The sequence below is a fragment of the Corvus moneduloides genome, chromosome W (assembly GCF_009650955.1).
Source record: "Corvus moneduloides isolate bCorMon1 chromosome W, bCorMon1.pri, whole genome shotgun sequence".
NCBI lineage: Eukaryota > Metazoa > Chordata > Aves > Passeriformes > Corvidae > Corvus > Corvus moneduloides.
The window spans coordinates 8,389,160-8,408,001 of NC_045510.1; the positions used below are offsets into that span (position 1 = coordinate 8,389,160).

Consider the following 18,842-nt stretch of genomic DNA (forward strand, 5'->3'; position numbering starts at 1 on the left):
TAGATTAGATAAAGTAATAACATAATATATAATATGAATTTTCTAATACTTTAGGCCAAAACAGCATTTTAAAAAAGGAAAAATAAATTAAATATCTCTGTGTACTCATGTAATAGAACATGAAACAATCTTTAGCTAATCCCCAGATTTGATTTTGGGTGAATATGCTTCTTTTAAGATCTGAATAAGTGACAAAAAGCAAAGAAGTTCGTGCTGAACTTTTAATTTTACATTTTAATTTTATTCAGAGACCACGATGCAGACATCAGAGACTGGGTCGGACACAGGTTCGACTGTGACTTTACAGGCATCTGTGGCTGGCCAGGCAGCAGTACCCACACAGGTAGTACAGCAGGTACCGGTTCAGCAACAGGTAGGTGTCTGTTAATTTTGGGAAAACAAAAAACCCTGGCAAGACAGAATGATGCATTTCAATAGATGTAGTGAAGAACTGATTTTTACAAGGCTGCAAAACCAATTCCTTTTCACTGTTTTATTCAATTTTATTTTGATGGAACTAAAATAGCTACATAAGCAGACATGCAGTTTTCAGAGTTTATTTCTTGAACTAGAATATTTGTCAAATACCAGAAATATATATGCATGATTCTGTAAGTAGATTATTATGAAATGTGTGAAATAGCTCATAAAAATTACATTCATTTAAGTTAATGAATATTCACATTTATTCCTTTGAAAGGAATGTGGATTTTTAAAATAAATTCAATATAGATGTAAAACACAAAAACAATGTAATTTTGTACTTCTAAGCTGATCTCCCTGCAGGTTCTTGAGCAAATGCAGAAAGATGTGAAGTAAAACAGTAAGTAATGCATAATTTGGATTTGCCAGGGAATTAAAAGGGCTTCTGAAGCAGCCAGTTCAGCACACACTTCTGTGACATGATTAATCACCTATGCAGCCCCACCAACACTGGAGGGTGTGCTGCATGGGGAGATCAAGGAGGGAAGCAGGAGTTGGAAAACAAGAACTGAATGTGAAAAGCCATGACTTTTGTCCAAGACTCCTTTAGTATGTGTAATTTAGCATTTTTTCTTTTTTTAAAAATTCTTTGTTCCAGTTGGAAGGGATCTACAATGTCTACTTCAACTACCTGACCACTTCAGGGCTGACCAAAAGCATAATATTAAGGGCATTGTCCAAATACCTCAAACACTGACAGGCTTGGGGGCACCAACTATGTCTCTAGGAAGCCTGTTCCAGTGTTTGACCACCCTCTCAGTAATGTTTTCTAATATCTAGTCTGAACCTTTTGTGATGCAGCTCTGAAATATTCCTACTCATCCTGTCACAGGATACCAGGGAGAAGAGAGCAGGATCTCCCTCTCCACTTTCCCTCCATTCAGCTGTCACTGTTTTAGGTTCTTTGGGTGAAATCTGATGTTCTTTTTTTCATATAAGTTGGCTTTAGAGGTTCAAAATCACCAATATTAAAACTGAGAATAGCTTGTTAAATTATATGTCTGTTTCTGTGCTAGTGAATCATTGTTGTCTAAACTAAAATTTCTAGCATTGTGTTAAGTTTAGTTTTAAAATTTAAGGTTATTACCGCAGACCTGGGCCCTAGGGTATATCACCGTGTCCCGCAGCCATAGGGAGGAGGAGGAGAGAAGATACAGCAGGCAGGAATTGTGCAGCAAGATTGATTTATTTAATTATTTTACAAACTCTTTTATAGACTTTTTTCTTCATAGTCTAATTGGACAAAGGATCAGCCACCCCTTGGGGTGATTGGCTAAAATCCTAAAACATCCATTGTCAAAATATTTTTCTACTATACCATAAACAAGACTTTTCAAGGTTGCAGGTGTTTGGTTGTTTACATACTCTGCTAGCTCTTCTGTGAGAGAGAAAAGTCTCTCACGGACTTAGAAAATAGCAAGAAAATCCTTGCTAGCAGCATTTTTGTATCTACAATTCCCCCTTTTTGTTTGATAAGAGAACAACTCTACTATTAATCCTAAATAGAAATTTACATCAGTTATTAATTCTAAATATGTCCTTAAGGCTTTAACTATCTGAATCCATAACAAGAAATTTAAAGTTCAGTCTCTGCTTGTGGAAGGACCATCCCAGTCTCTGCTTGTAGAAGGACCATCTGCCTGATGGTCGACATCTTGGTCATCATCAGAAGAGTCATTAGGCTGATGATCTACATTCTGGTCGCCATTTGGATGGTTGGCGTTCTGGTCATCATTTGGAGGTTGCCTGTTCTGCCTCTGGTGCCATAGGTCAGGGCGAACGCATTTTGCAGGTAGCCACCATACCGCAGTATCTGTGGAAACGCAAGCATACCCACGACCCCAAACGATAAGCTCATGCGGGCCTTCCCACTGGTTAGTGAGTAAATTCCGTACCCAGACTTTTGCCTGGGGCAGCTGTGTCTCGCCTGCAGACTGCAATGAGAGAAAATGATTCAGAATAACAGGATTATTTGAATTTTGTGGTACTGTAAGGTGATTAATTGTATACAAAGCTTTTTCTAGTCGGCTTCAGTAACCAAGTTCAAAGGTTCCTGTGAGAATCATTGAAAAGCCATGATAAAAGCCCTTAATTCAACTAACTGAGCAGAGTCTGACTTGGATTGGTGTGTTAGTCAACCACCGCAGAGGCAGTGTAGGATACTGTGTGCCCTTAAGGACAGTGACCCCTATTAAAAATTTGTCCCAATCCGTACCCCCCTAGCTGCCAACAAGTCCCATCCCCAAAGGTTAAGGGAAGTGGTAGCAACATAAGGTCTAATCATAGCTGTGTGTCCCTCTGAGTCCTTCACCACCACAGGCCGTTCACTTAAATAGCTCTGTGTGGTTCCTCCTAATCCTGCGATGGCTGATCCCACAGAGGCTAAAGGCCATGAGGGAGGCCACACAGAGAAGGAGATGATAGTTACATCAGCACCCATATCAATCAAACCTCGAAGCTGAGTCCGGGGCAGACGGGCGTTCGGCAGGACCAGGGTACATGTCATCTGTGGCCTTTGGTCAGAGATGTCTGCAGTCCAGAAGGCCTGCGGAAGTCCCGTAGATCCACTGCCATTATCTTCGTGAGTTGGTTGTTCTATCCTGGGGACACAAGACTTAAAAGGCACTAATTTAGCAAGGCAGGTCTTTTCAGGAATAGTGACAGGGGGTTTTTGCGTGGAGACCATAGCACATAACTGACCTTTAAAGTCAGTGTCAATAACTCCTGAGTTCACTAAGATTCCTTGATGGGCAACATCAGGTTTTCCTACCAGCATCGCACTGGATCCCTGTGCTAAGGGTCCATATGCATCCAAGGGAACCTTATAAATACCACTAGAGTCTAAGATGACTGTGACTGAGGTATGGACGTCAAAACTGTCTGATCCCTGGGTGCTGTCTCTAGGGTGGCTGAGTAGGCCTGTGCCTGTACCTGTGCCACTCTCTGGGGGAGCGACTGCATCGGAGAGCAATTCCCCCTCCTTGCACCCCGGCGGAAGTTTCCTGACAAAGGCCGACCATCGGCATGAGTCCGGGATCTACAGTAGTCCGAGCAATGCCCTGGCCTGCCACACCTCTTGCACTGGGGGATCGGTGTGTTCTCTTTTTGGCTCGGCTTAGGCCGCTTCCGTTTTTTTGCCTGTTTTGGTTGCTTTGGTTCACGACCAGAAGATGCGTGAACAGGCTGCAGGAACGCAGCCAAAGCAGACCTTCTCTGGTTCCCAGATCCCACCTTAGCGCAGGCTTCAACCATGTCTGTTACCTCAGGATCCCCTGGCAAAGCATCTATGATTTTTCTGCACTCCTCATTCACGTTCTCTCTCACTAACTGCCTTAATAACAACTGTCTTAACCCAACATCCTCAACCTGCTTCTCGAGAGAAGCAGCGACTTTCTCCACAAAAGAGAGGAATGACTCTGATTTCCCTTGAACTATTTCAGTATATCGCTTTCTAGGAGCAGACAGCTGTATGGTTTTCAACAGGGCAGCCATGCCGACCTGTTGAGCTTGCTGCAGGATGCTAGAGGACAAAGCACCCTGTAGGCTGGGATCAGAGAAGGGACCAGTCCCCATCAAAGCATCCATTCCCGCTGTCCGTCTAGGATCGGCAGCAGGGAGCTGCATATTCCCTAATGCAGCCTTGTCAGCCAGCTTTCTCCAGGTTTTCTCAAAAACTGTAAATTGTATAGCTTGGAATAGAATTTGACCTAAGTGTCCGATATCAAATGGAGCAAGTAAATCTGTATTTATCACCCTTATTATCTGCATAACCTCAGCAGAACCTAGCCCATATTGTGCCACCTTGGATTGCAGGTCCTGGGCAACCTTCCAAGCAAGTACCTCATGCTTATCATGCTTGCCTGAATTTGGGAGAGCCTTATACACTGGGAAAGCTTGGATCTCCCCTTTTGGGGAGTCGCTACCATCCTGAACTTCTGGCATAGCCTGTGGATGGAGTGTAACAGCTTCTCGATTACCCCCAGAATCCTCAAATCTATTTGGCATTCCAAGTGTTTCCAATAACTTCCAGTCACCCTCCTCCAATGCTCGCATTTTAACTGACTCTAAGAAGCGACTGTAGTGGGTTGGACGCACTGTTACCATGAAGTCCTGAAAGGTCCAGGGGCGAGACCGGAGCAGCCTTTTCCTTCTCCGCCCGGCTACGGCAGCTTTATGCCCCGGGGCCAGAACCTCATCTGCTTCACTTCCCGATGATGAGTCATCAGGCAAAGGGAACTCTGAGGTGCTGGGAGCGAACAGAGGTGGATGGAGAGGGGCATTTTGGCTAAGTTCGCTAGAGCCAGAACAGACAGCACAAGACTGCAGTTGGCTGCGCTACAGTTTGAACAGCAGCTTCTTTTCGGGATGCCGTCTCGGCCGGTCCCGACCGAACTGGTACTGGAGCTGCTGCTGCCGTCTCTGGGGCTACAGCCGCGCCCGGCGCCGCCACTGGCCCTTGCTTTGTGGCCGCGTTCGGCGCCGCTGCCGGCCCTTGCTCCGTGGCCACGTTTGGCGCCGCTGCCAAAACCGCTGCTGTTTCTCTCTCCCCAGCTGCGTTTGGTGCTGCTGCCCCCGGCCGCCGCTCTGCAGCCACCGCCGCTTCCGGGTTTTCCTGCGGCAGCGCCGCTTCCGGGTTTGCCGCCAGCCACGCCGCTCCCTGGTTTGGGACCGCTGGCGGCGCGGGCCCGGCACACCCTGCGCGGCAGGGTGCCTCTGTTATCTGCAGCAGCTGCTCTTGCAAGCTGAGCAGGTCCTCCAGCTTTCGGGATATGTTCGGTAACTCTGTCAGCAAAGGCAGATGCTGTATTAAAAGGTCGATGGCCTGGTTCTGCAGCGATGCAGAATCATCCAGCGCCAAGGAGGGCAGCGGGCCACACCCAGGCAGTCTCGGTGCAGTCACGCCTGGCACTACACCGGCTAAGAAGGGACATCCGGGTGATTTTGGCTGTGTTGGTGCATATGCAAACGGGCTAGGAGCTGCCAGGGGGGTCCAATTCGCTAAGCCGCTAATTCACGGCCCTGGATAAGCTGTGGCCGCTGCCAAACTGAGCGGCAAGGCAGGCTGCGTGCCCTCTCGCTGCCCCGACACCCCCACCTCTGCCAGCGCGATGTCCCTGGGGGCTGCAGAGTCCTGCGATTGTGCAGGATGAGGCGGCGCAGGCTCTGTCTGTGGAGCCCGGTCACCAAGGTCCCCCTCAGACGTTCCTCCGTCACTCATCACCGAAACAGGCAAGCCAGCTCTGCTGCTACAGTCGAGGTCGGTCAGCAGAATAAATAACGAACGCCAGGTCTGGTATAATTCTAACACTGCTGGGTCCCCAGACAGGAGTTCGTGCCGGACAGCACAGCCAAGTTCCTGCCATAAGGCAAAGTCCAGGGCAGTATCTCTGTCCATGGAAATCCCTTTTAAAGTAGCCCAATCTAATAATTCCCAAACTGAGTTTTCAGGAATGGAGGTTTGCAATATGCTAAACACACCTTTCCAGGCCATTACCACAGCGTCGTTTTGTGAGCCGCTGTTCGCTATTCCTCAGTCATGTTGGACCTCCCGGGGGGGGGGGGGGGGGGGGGGTGGGGGGGGTGGGAAAGGGGAACAGCGTACCTCTAGAGAAATTCAGTTTGACTCACAGCAGCAGGACACATCAGAGAGTGCAGATCACGTCGGGGTCACCAAATATTACTGCAGGCCTAGGCCCTAGCGTATCCCTAGCGTGTCCCGCAGCCATAGGGAGGAGGAGGAGAGAAGATACAGCAGGCAGGAATTGTGCAGCAAGATTGATTTATTTAATTATTTTACAAACTCTTTTATAGACTTTTTTCTTCATAGTCTAATTGGACAAAGGATCAGCCACCCCTTGGGGTGATTGGCTAAAATCCTAAAACATCCATTGTCAAAATATTTTTCTACTATACCATAAACAAGACTTTTCAAGGTTGCAGGTGTTTGGTTGTTTACATACTCTGCTAGCTCTTCTGTGAGAGAGAAAAGTCTCTCACAGACTTAGAAAATAGCAAGAAAATCCTTGCTAGCAGCATTTTTGTATCTACATAAGGTGATGATTTTTTTCTGCATGTGTTGCAGGTTAATGCTGGCTGGATGCCAGGCACCCAAGAAAGCCGCTCACTCCCTCCTCTCCGCAGCTGGACAGAGGAGAGAAAATTTAACAAAGGGTTCATGGGTTGAGATAAGGACTGGGAGAGATCGTTCATCAAATACCACAATGGGCAAAACAGGCTCAACTTAGAGACATAAAGTGAATTTATTGCTAACAAAATCAGAGCAGGATAATGAAGAGTAAAATTAACCCTTAAAAACACATTCCCCCCCCCCCCCCCCTCCTCCCCCCCCTCCTTCTTCCCAGCTCTACCTCCTACCCCAGTGGCGCAAGGAGACAGGGAATGGGGGTTATGGTCAGTTCATCACCCATGGCTTCTCCTGCTGCTCAGGGAGGAGTTGTTCCCCTGCTGCACCCTGGGGTCCATCCCATGGGAGACAGTTCTCTGTGAACTTCTCTGACATGAGTTCATCTCACAAGCAACAGCTCCCTGTGAACTGCTGCAATGTGAGTCCATCCCACAGGCCACAGTACCCCTCAAAATGCTGCAGAGCGGGTGACTCTTCCATGGAGTGCAGCCCTTCAAGAACAGGCTGCTCCAGCCTGGGAGCAGGGCCCCTCCCTCCACAGGTCTCCCACAGGATCACAGCCTCCTCCCAGGTGGCGTGGGGCTCTTCCATGGTCTGCAGGTGGATCTCTGCATCGCTGTGGTCCTCCATGGGCTGCAGGGGGACAACGTGCTTCACCATGGTCTTCACTATAGGCTGCAGAGGAATCTCGGCTCTGGTGCCTGCAGCACCTCCTCCCCCTCCTTCTTCACTGACCTTGGTGTCTGCATAGTCATTCTTCTCGCATGTTCTCACTCCTCTCTTCTCTGGCTGAAAATTACAACTGTGCCACAACCTTTGTTTTGATTTCTTCTTAAATATGTTATCACAGAGGCGTTACCACCATTTCTTATTGGCCCAGCCTTGACTAGTGGCATGTCCATCTTTGGAGCCCCCAGGGATTGGCTCTGCCGGACGTTGTGGAAGATTCTGGCAGCTTCTCACAGAAGCCACCTCTGTGGCCCTCCCTACCAAAAACCAGGCCATGCAAGTCCAATACAGCATGTTCTTTGCAATGCTGTTTAAATGCCTCATACATTTCACTAATAATATTTCCTGGTATACAGACTCAATTTATAATGTATAATAATTCCATTACTATCACTTCTACTTATAATGTACCTTGGAATACATTTGCTTTTTTTTTTTAAACATGCCCCCCCAAACCCCAAAAATGCAGTGTTTCAGCAAAACATTCAAATATTGGGCACTTAACATGAATTTAAAAGCTTATCTTCATGTACTTTCTCCTCTTTTAGTTCAGAACGATTCCCTCTTGTCCTATTACTATCTGCCTGTGTGAAAATGATAAGGTCTTTCTATTATTGTGCTTTTTAAATGAAGCTACTATGGTGCTTTGACTTAGTAAAGCTTTCTATGAGGCTTACTGTGGTTAACTCTTTTTAAGCTTTGCTTCAAACTTTTGAAAACTAGATATAGTTTTTATCAGAATATATTTTCAATAAGGTATTACTCATGTTCTAGCATTATTATTTCCAATATTTCCTTTTCACTGAATATTTAATCTGTACTTTGGAGCATTTTCTGATTCTATTAGACTGTATATTTCAGTTGAGTCTTACTTTGAAAGTATAAGTTATGTAAGGTTTCAAAAAGGAATGTTAGGGGATCAGCCTGGCCAAGGAAGAGGAGTTTGCTGCAATAATTTGTATAGACTGAAAAGGTGATGCATATGTAGTGAAAGCCAACGCAGATGATTCTGCAGTGATTAAGACAGAATATGAAGGAGATACTGGTTTAGAGAGAAAAGGATAGATGATAAAAGTGTTGAGAAAAGGTCAGGAATTCTAAAGGAATTGAATGTGTAGGGTAAGCAAAAGGAAGAATCAGCAGTCCAGCCCGATCAGCAGCCCAGAGCTGTGTCAGAGCTTGGAAGCTCTTGTGAGCCAATCAGACAAGGAGGAGTCATAGCCAGGAACACTGTGGGAGATTTAAACGACTCCAGAAAGCACGAGCAGCCCAGAGAGCATCGAATAGGGTGAGCAAACAGGATGTGGCATGTCAGAAGGATGTGACGTGGCAGTTCACGAGGGCAGGGCATATGGGGAGGGTGCTGCAATCTGAAAGTAGGTCCACAGCTCAGGTAAGTGCTAAGTGCTCTAGGTCTCTGCCATAATGGTGGGCACTTGTCTCAGAGCCAAAACCAGTGTGTCTACTGAGATAGCACCTAAGAAGTCTGATGCTTCTGTCCAGATGGAACTGGTAAGGAAGGAGATGTCAGTACAGGTGGTAGCTTGCAATGGATGCCCAGATACTTCTCCTGGAGAAAAGGCTGGTGCCTGCACAAAGTGTGCACAGGTTGATGACCTGTTGCAGCAGGTGGCTGAATTACAGGAGACAGTTAATAGGCTGCACAGTATTAGAGGGGCTGAAATGGAGATAGATAATGTGGCTTTGAAACCATCCACCTACAATGGATACCACTGAGCATGAGGCACCTTGGAACCTGGTGACCCACAAAAGCTGGGTTCCGATTCAACCTCCAACATCCAGACCAAAAGCAGATTTGATGCTTTAAAGGCTTTAGATGTCCATGAGCAAGGCCAACAAGGAGAATCCACACCAGCAGCACACAGCAGTTACCATAAAAAGAAACTTTGAGTGCTCATAGTGTGCGACTCTCTATTAAGGGGCACTGAGGCCCCTATCTGCCAGCCTGATAAACAGTCACAAGAGGTATGCTGCCTACCAGGGGGTAGGATTGGTGATGTTACTGAGAGGGTACCCAAACTTGTCAAGAGCATGGACTAGTACTCACTACTACTTTTTCATGTGGGTACAAATGACACCGCAAGCCAAAAAATAGATAGGATCAAGGAAGACTATAAAGCCCTGGCGAGGCAGGTGAAAAACAACAGTGCCCAAGTCATCTTCTCATCTATCCTACTGGTTAGAGAAATGGGGACAGACAGAAGCAGACATGTAGTGCACATCAATGTCTCACTTTGTGGCTGGTGCCATCGAGAAGGTTTTGGTTTTTATGACAATGATTGTAGCCTGTTAGGGAGGGATGGGATCCACCTGTCTAAAAAGGGCAAGAGAATCTTTGGCAGCAGGCTGGCCAATTTGGTGAGACGGGCTTTAAACTGAAGGACTGGGGGAATGGGGTCCAAAGTGGTGATGCTTGTGCCATTGCTTCCTCATGGGGAGTAGGCCATGCCAACCAGTGCAGTGACAGATGTTCCTTGGCTGCCTCTCAGGATGAAAATCACAGAGCTAACCACATCGAGGGTGTGTATGGCTGTGGTGAATCCTCTTACACCCCTTCTAGCGAACCTGCATGCTTGGTTACCTCTCTGAAGTGCCTGTATACAAACACACGGAGCATGGGGAATAAACAGGAAGAACTGGAAATCTGTGTGGTCACAGGGCCATGATCTCATTGCAATTACTGAGACATGGTGGGATAGCTCACATGACTGGAATGTTGTCATGGACGACTATTTACTTTTTAGAAAGGACAGGTCAGTGAGGCAAGGTGGTGGAGTTGCTCTTAATGTGAGGGAGCAACTGGAATGTATTGAGCTGGGGACAGATGTACCCAGGGACAGACTAACGAGTTGAGAGTTTATGAGTGAGAATTAAGGGACAGGGTGATATGGGTGACACTGTCATGGGTGTTTACTGTAGACCACCTGATCAATAGGAGGAAGTTGATGAGGCTTTCTATGGACAGCTGGAAATAGCCTCATGGTCACAGGCTCCAGTTCTCCTGGGTGACCTCAACCACCCTGATATTGGTTGGAGAGACAACACAGTTTGGCACACACAGTCCAGGAAGTTCTTGCAGATTATTGATGAAAACTTTTTGAGGCAAGTGGTGGAAGAGCCAATGAGGAGAGGTGTGTAGCTGGACCTTGTGCTAACAAACCAGGAGGGACTGGTTGAAGACGTGAACATTGGAGGCAGCCTTGGCTGTAGTGACCATGAGGTGGTGGAACTCAGGATCCTGCACGAAGGAAGCAAAGCAGTAAGCAGGACTAGAGCTCTGAACTTCTGGAGATCTAACTTTGACCTCTTCAAAGACCTACTTAGAGATATCCCATGGGTTAGGGCCCTAGAAGAGAAGGGGATCCAAGAGAGCTGGTCAGTATTCAAGCATCACTTTCACCAAGCTCAAGACCAGTGTATCCCCATGAGCAAGAAGTCAAGCAAAGGGGGCAGGAGACCTGCATAGATGAGCAGGAAGCTTCTAGCAAATCTCAAATGGAAGAAAGAAATTTATGGGATGTGGAAAAAGGGACTGGCCACATGGGAGGACTATAAGAATATTGTCAGAATATGCAAGGATGTGACGAGGAAGGCCAAAGCCCACTTGGTTCAACAAGAGCAAGTGTATGGTCCTGCACCTGGGGAGGAATAACCCCAAGTACCAGTACAGGTTGGGGGCCGACCTACTAGAGAGCAGCTCTGCGGAGAAGGACCTGGGAGTCTTGGTGGATGACAAGTTGACTATGAGCTGTCAGTGTGCCCTTGTGGCCAGGAGAGCCAATGGGATCCTGGGATCAGGAAGAGTATGGCCAGCAGGTCGAGGGAGGTGATCCCCCCCCTCTGCTCGGCCCTAGTGAGGCCATATCTGGAGTACTGTGTTCAGTTCTGGGCTCCTCAGAACAAGAAAGACAAGGAACTACTGGAGACAGTCCAGTGGAGGCCACAAATATGGTTAGGGGTCTGGAGCATCTCTTATGAGGAGAGACTGCAGGAGCTGGGCCTGTTTAGTCTAGAGAAGAGAAGACCGAGAGAGGATCTTATTAATGCATATAAATATCTCAAAGGCAGGTGCCAAGAGGATGGTCCCAGACACTTTTAATTGGTGCCCAGAGACAGGACAAGGAGCAATGGCCACAAACTAAAACACAAGAAGCTCCACCTCAACATGAGGAAGAACTTCTTTCTATTGAGGGTGGCAGAGCACTGGAATAGCTGCCCAGGGAGGTGGTGGAGTGTCCTGCTCTGGAGACATTCAAAACCCACCTGGACGCGTTCCTGTGTCACCTGCTCTAGGTGACCCTGCCTTGGCAGGGGGGTTGGACTGGATAATCTCCAGAGGTCCCTTCCAACCATAACTATTCTGTGATTCTGGGAAGAAGATGTGAATCTACTATAACACTAGGAAATGTGGTGAAGAATGTGGGTAAGATAGGTGCTTTTCCACTGTAGGAAAAGAAAAGGCTATCAGGCATTAAAACAATGTCTTTGATGAAGAAGAATGGCTTTGCTCTGAAAAAAATTAATGTATATACTATATATTTGCTTAATTTTAAAATTTGAATTTATGTACACATGCTTTAGGAGCAGACTACTTTAGGTAAAAATGAAAAATTCAGAAGAAATAATTTATTTTTTTAAATTCTTTCTTGTAGTTATGAGTGGAATAATTTTTCAATGTCTAAATTATTTTCTGCTAAAATAATTTTTTTATTTGCACACAAACAATATAACTATGGCTTTCATGAAAGTTTGATATGGTGCTCCAAATGAAGAAAAAGAAATGTCCTTAATGAAAAACTAAGATTCCCTTCTGATTGTAGCGGCAGTAGTTTCACAGATGTTTTTAAATGACACAGCAATTGTCATTTTTGGAACCTTGAATTGGTGAAGGGAGAAACCTATATATGTGCAAGTAAAAAGTAGCAAAAGTAAGGCAAAAAAGTGAGAAGCATAATTAAATGCCATTTAACATCTTGTGCAATTTTTCTTAGTCTTATATTTCCTCAAATATGATTTTCCACTCATATATCATTCCTGTTTTAACATGCATTCTTAAGCATGAGGTAGCAAGCTTATAAGGATTTTAAATTAATTTCACTGACCTTATGGTTTATGTCATGCAATACAGAAGGATTCAAAGAGTAAAATTAAAAACAAGTGTCTAATCTATTTTAGAATGTGTATCCATACATTAAAGGTTACACAAAACAAATCTTCCTATTCATAGTAGACTATGACCATAGCATTCAGAAATAAATGTATCATTCAACTGGACATACAAACTTCTGCTAATGAAAATTGGAGCTTAATGAAAAATCATTTTTAACATAAAAACTAGTCATGAACTTATATTGGTCATTTATCTAAATATCAACGTTACAGCATGAGCTGCTTTCCAAAAGTATTACAGACTAATTAATGTATTAAGATGATTTTTTTTCTCTGAGAACAGAAATCTTTGTGTATACAGCTCTGATTTTTTTTTTTTTTTAAATTTAAATGGGGTTTATAAATCCTCACATATTTTACCCTGGTATTATTCTCTTAACCTTATTAGTACTTTTAATGCAAACACTTGTATCTAAAATCAAAATTCTGTACAATTTTATCTTGCTTTATAATAAGAGATGTATTTTTTGAATTTGGGAAATTATAGTTCAGGAACACTGTTAAGAGATGGCAGGCCAATGTCAATTTATGTAACAGTTAACATGTGAAATCAGCAACCTGCTGAATTTTCCATTTAATCATCAAAAAGAGTACATATCATTACTACTGATTGACAGAAACTCTGTTTTTCTGTCACACTTGAACAGTCTTTTTCAAAGTAATGTATTTTTTTTCAAAATTAAGGTTTTCATATAAATTTTTCCTTAGGTGTCATGATTTCACCCCAGACGGCAACTAAGCACCACAGCAACATGCTCACTCACTCCTCCCCTCCCCCCAGTGGGAGAGAATTGGAAGGGTAAAAATGAGAAAGCTCATGGGCTGAGCTAAAAACAGTTTAATAATTAAAAAGTAATTCTAATAAAATGTAAGGAAAAGAGGGGGAAAAAAGACCCAAAGAGAGAAAAATAAAATCCAAGAAAGATGAGAGTTGCAAATGAAAACAATTGCTCACCACCAACTGACTAATGCCCAGCAGTCCCCCGGCCAACCTTCCCCCTAGTTTTATTGCTGAACATAACATCATATGGTATGGAATATCCCTTTGGTCAGTTGGGGTCAGGTGTCACAGCTGTGTTCCCTCCCAACTTCTTGAGCACCTCCAGACTATTCCCAGTAGTTAACAATGAAGTTTAGAATCTTGTTTTGAAGTATATGACTTAATGGTGGAGAAGGAGGGATAGGAATTTTAGAGAGTATAGTGAGGATGATGAATGTGTTCTAACTAAAATGTTATTAAAGAGCTCTTGTAGATCATAGAATCAAAGAATAATTTAGATTGGAAAGGACCTTTAAGATCATTGAATCCAACACTGCCAAGTCGATCACTAAACTATGTCTCTGAGCTCTACATCTACACATCTTTTATATACCTCCAGGGATGGTGACTCAATAATTTCCCTGGGCAGTCTGTTCCAGTGCTTGACAATGCTTTCAGTGAAGAAATTTTTCCTAATATCCAATCTAAACCTGCCCTGGCGCAACTTGAGGCCTTTTCCTCTCATCCTGTCACTTGTTACCTGGAAGAAGGGACTGACCCCCACTTCACTACAACCTCCTTTCAAGTAGTTGTAGAGAGAGTGATAAGGTCCCCCCTGAGCCTCTTTTCTCCAGACTAAACAACCCCAGTCCCCTCAGCTGGTCCTCATAAAGACTTGTGCTCCAGACCCTTCACCAGCTTTGTTACCCTTTTTTGGACACGCTCCAGCACCTCAATGTCTTTCTTGTACTGAGGGGCCCAAAACTGAACACAGTATTCGAGGCCTTTCCAGTGCCTGGTACAGAGGGACAATTATTTCCCTGGTCCTGTTGGTGTCTTGGGGTGACTTTGTGATGTGTATCCCCTATTGCTGCCCCATGCCCAGAAATTAATTTTGTGCCTTTCCGTGCCTTTAAACTGAGCCTGAGAGGGGGGGAGGAAAACCTGAGCAAAACTTCTTCAAAGCAGTTTGCAGCTTGTTCAAGGGCACACAGAGAAACTTTTTTTTTTGTCAGCTGCAGCAGGAGAGCGAGAGTGGGGAAAGCACCCTGCTTGCTTTCGGCCAGTTTTTCAGCTCCTTTTTCTTTCTCCACAGAGACGGAGAGTTGAACTTTTGTTTTCCTGGGACTTTGTTTTTTTTCCTTTTTTTTCTCTGCTGGACTGTTTCAACATCAGAATACATCGGGAGGAATTTCCACCGAGGCATTGGCCCTGGAGGTGCGCCCACCACCCTGTCCCAGCTCCAAGGAGGGGGAGAGAGAGATCTATGGAAGGACTGAAATTTTCCCAGGTTTCTCTCAGCAGGGCAAGGGGTTTTATTATTTAGCATCATTATCCCTTTTCCTGTGTGTTTGTTAAATAAATAGTTTTTATCTCTTTTACTTTCCTTCTAGGAAAATTTATTTTTTCCCAAACCTGGTGGGGGAGGGATGGTTGTAACCTGCCTTCTCTCAGAGGATATATTTCTAAATTTGGCCAAACCGCCACACTATTTCTGATACAGGCCAGGATGCCATTTGCCTTCTTGGCCATCTGGGCACACTGATGGCTCATGTTCAGCTGGCAATTGACTAACACCTCCAGGTCCTTTTCTGCCAGGCAGCTTTCCAGCCACTCTTCCCCAAGCCTGTAGCATTGCATGGGGTTGTTGTGACCCAAGTGCAGGACCCAGCACTTGGCCTTATTAAACTTCATACAATTGGCCTCTACCCATTGATCCAGCCTGTTCAGGTCCCTCTTCAGAGCCTTCCTACCCTCCAGCAGATTGACACTCTCACCCAATTTAGTGTCGTCCAGGAATTTGATAATGGTAGGCTCAATCCCCTCGTTTAGATTGTCAGTAAAGATATTAAACAGGACTGGGCCCCACACTGATCCCTGGGGAACACCACTAGTGTCTGGTCACCAACTGGATGCAGCAGCATTCACCACCACTCTCTGGGCCTGGCCATCCAGCCAGTTTTTAACCCAGCAAAGAATACACCTGTTTAAGCCATGGGCTGCCAGCTTTTCCAGGAGAATACCGTGGGAGGCAGTATCAAAGGCTTTACTGAATTCCAGGTAGACACATCCACAGCCTTTCCCTCATCCACTAGGCAGGTCACCTGGTCATAAAAGGAGATCACATTGGTCAGGCAGGACCTGCCTTTCCTAAACCCACTAATGACCACTAATTGGGCTCGCCTCTTGAGTTGGTAGGGGGACCGTGTCCTCCCTGCATGCCCTTCTTGCATGAACTGCTGTGTAAACTGCCAAGCCTGCCTTGGCTGATGTGCCCCTGTCCTGGGTTTATCCAGAACAGAGTTAATTTTTTGCAGTAGCTAGGAGGGGGTGTGGACAGGACCGTAATTTTATTCAGTACCACCTCACACCACTGCCAGGGGTGGGAAAGGGACTCTCTCTCACTTCGGGGGCAGGGAAAAGGGTCTCTCTCAAGGAGAAGGATGTTCCTTCTGGTTGAGAAAATGTGGCAGGGGAAGCTGTCCAGTATTTGTTTATTCTTGCGGGCTTTCTGTGTAAATAATTTCTTTTTCTTATACCTTTTGTTATTAATATTGTTGCTGTTACTGTTCATTTTCTTATCTTATTGCTGTTTCCAATAGATTGTTCTTATCTCAAAATGTGATCTTTGTCTTTTGTGCTTCCAATTGGAGGGGGGTGGGGAAGCAGAAGCATTTGTTCAGTGGGAGCACTAAATTGGGGAATACCATTCCTAAACCACAACAGCGTTATTTGGCACCCAATGTGAGGCATGAAGGGTTGAGATAACAACAGATCTGCCCAGAGAGGGTTGGAAACAAATTTTATCTAAGCATTTGTTGTATTAGGTATGGAACCACTGGTCACAATGTTGCTTGGTCTGTTCCTGTGGATGTGGTACCCAACCCTGTATATATTCCTGTATGTGCTCCTTGTGATGATCTTCTTTAGAGCAGGGAGAGGGATCAGCATAGCTTTGTTGCTGTATTGTGGGATATCAGCTTATGACAGGATAGCATCAGGGGCAATGAGGGTCATTTGCGATGTGTATTCAGTGTTGCTCTCCTAACCTTACCTCAGGCGCTACCTTTGGGAGTGCATTAATAATCATACCCAGTCTGTGGGGGGAACAGGGGAGGATGATTTTCTTCACCTTTTCACCCCCTTTTCCTCCTTCAGGCCCGTTACAACAGCTTTTGAGAATTTAGAATTTCCCTTGGATGTTAAGGAAAGCATGTTCTTGTTGCTAAGTCTGCCAGGTCTCCTCAGTGCGGCCCATACCATGTTTAGAGTCAAGAAGGAGATTTTTAGGACGGTCATTTAAAGATCTGCCCCAAGGGGGAATAGTCATGAGTGGCATGGAATGTGGGAGAAAATGGGCCAGTTTTTGGAGAAATTCTCTCCTCCAGTGTTTTGGGAGTCCACCCCTGAACAACTACAGGACCCTGATAAAATGACAGAATATTTACAAGGAGAAAGCTGTGTCAACTCCAGAGAAAAACAACTTATTACAGTGTGCTGGGCCCTGGCTACTATTTATCAGACACTGCTCATCACTAGACAGCACCCTTGGGGGAGGAAGAGGAAAGCAGACCAGCAGGCACCATGGCCACTCAAACTGCAGCTGAGCCAGGGGGACAACCCATGCTGGTAGCAGTCGCCCCCATACAGAAAAAAAATCTTAGACTAAATCAGTTCGCCTAGTGAGGGCTGAAGAGGAATCAGGGCCGTCTCCAAAGGAGGAAGAGGTAGGGCCAGAGATAATCACCCAATCCCTATCCCATGTGAGCTGCGAGATATGCAAAAAGATTTCAGCCGCCAATCAGGTGAGCCCCATGTGACCTGGCTGCTCCAATGCTGGGATATCGCAGCCCACGATATGAAACTAGATGGTAGTGAAGCCAAGCAACTGAGATCCCTGTCCCAGGAAGTGGGCATTGACAAGACAATTGGGAAGAAGACAGAAACTCTCAGCCTCTGGAAGTAACTCCTGTCAAGCATGAGGGAAAGGTATTCTTTCAAGGATGATTTAATAGTGAGCCAAAGCAGGTGGAACGCCATGGAGAAGGGTATCCAGTACCTGAGAGAATTAGCTGTGCTGGATGTACTCTGAAGGGATTCAAATAACAAGCAGTCCCCTGTAGATCCAGATGGGGTCCAGTGTACACAATCAATGTGGCAGAATTTTGTACAGAGCACGCCATTGTCATACACCACCTCACTGGCATTGATATCAATGAAAGGAGAACAAACAGTGCTTCAGGTGATTACCCGACTGGCAATATGAAGATCTTTTTTTTTCCTCCCTACTAACCTGTGCCTCAGTTGTGGAAAGACTGTCCAAGACTATGCACAGACTTGAAAGACTCAAGCAAGTTAGAGAGAAAATGTCCCATGCACAGCCAGTATGGACCAGAGTCTCTGCTATTGGGAGCAAGCACCCTCCTGCTCAAGAGAGAAAGTACAAACCATGAGGTAACCTGTGGTTTTACCTGCGTGACATGAGAAAGTGGGATGGAAAACCCACCTCTGCCCTAGTAGCATGGGTATGTGAGTTGAGAGAAAGAACAACCACCACAGGAAATTCTTCAAGGATAAATGACGCTCCAGTTTCCAGAGGGCACGTCATCAGATGGAATAGGAGGGCTGATGTTACTTCCCATCGTCTTGAAGGGAACTCCAGTTCATATTTACAACAAGTGAGCAATGAGTACTATGACCAGGACTAGAGGGGTAATGCCCCCAGCCAGGTGGAGGAAAGGAACAGTAGGATCTATTGGACTGTGGGGATCCCATGGCCTGGCACATCAGACCCACAAGAGTATAAGGCTTTAGTTGACACCAGTGTATAATGTACCCTGATGCCATCAAGATATGCAGAGGCAGAATCCATCTCTATTTCTGGGGTGACAGGGGGATCCCAACAGCTGACTGTATTGGAAGTTGAAGTTAGCCTGACTGGGAAAGAATGGTGAAAACACCCCATTGTTACTGTCCCAGAGGCCCTGTGCATCCTTGGCATAGATTACCTCAGAAGAGGGTATTTCAAGGACCCAAAAGGGCATTGTTGGGCTTTTGGGATAGCTGCTGTGGAGACAGAGGGAATTAGGCAGCTGAATATCTTGTCCGGTCTCTCAGAGGACCCTTCTACTATGGGACTGCTGAGGGTTAAAGAACAACAGGTACCGATTGCTACCAGAACAGTGCACTGTCAACAACACAGCACCAACCAGGACTCCAGGACTCCCATCCATGAGATGATTCATGGAGAGCCAGGGAATGGTCAGCAAGACTTGCTCACCCTTCAATATCCCCATATGGCCAGTGCGTAAGTCC

At 45.5% G+C, this 18,842-nt stretch overlaps 1 protein-coding gene across 2 annotated transcripts in view; it reads left to right on the top strand.

Annotated features, from left to right (window-relative positions):
* Positions 1-256: 256 nt before the first annotated feature.
* LOC116437448 (transcription factor RFX3-like) overlaps positions 257-18,842 on the top strand; it is a 140,252-nt gene continuing 121,666 nt past the window's right edge. For both annotated transcript variants that reach the window (XM_032095095.1, XM_032095094.1), the window contains exon 1: positions 257-373. In XM_032095095.1, coding sequence (XP_031950986.1) covers positions 257-373 — 117 coding nt within the window. The remainder of the gene's footprint in view (positions 374-18,842) is intronic.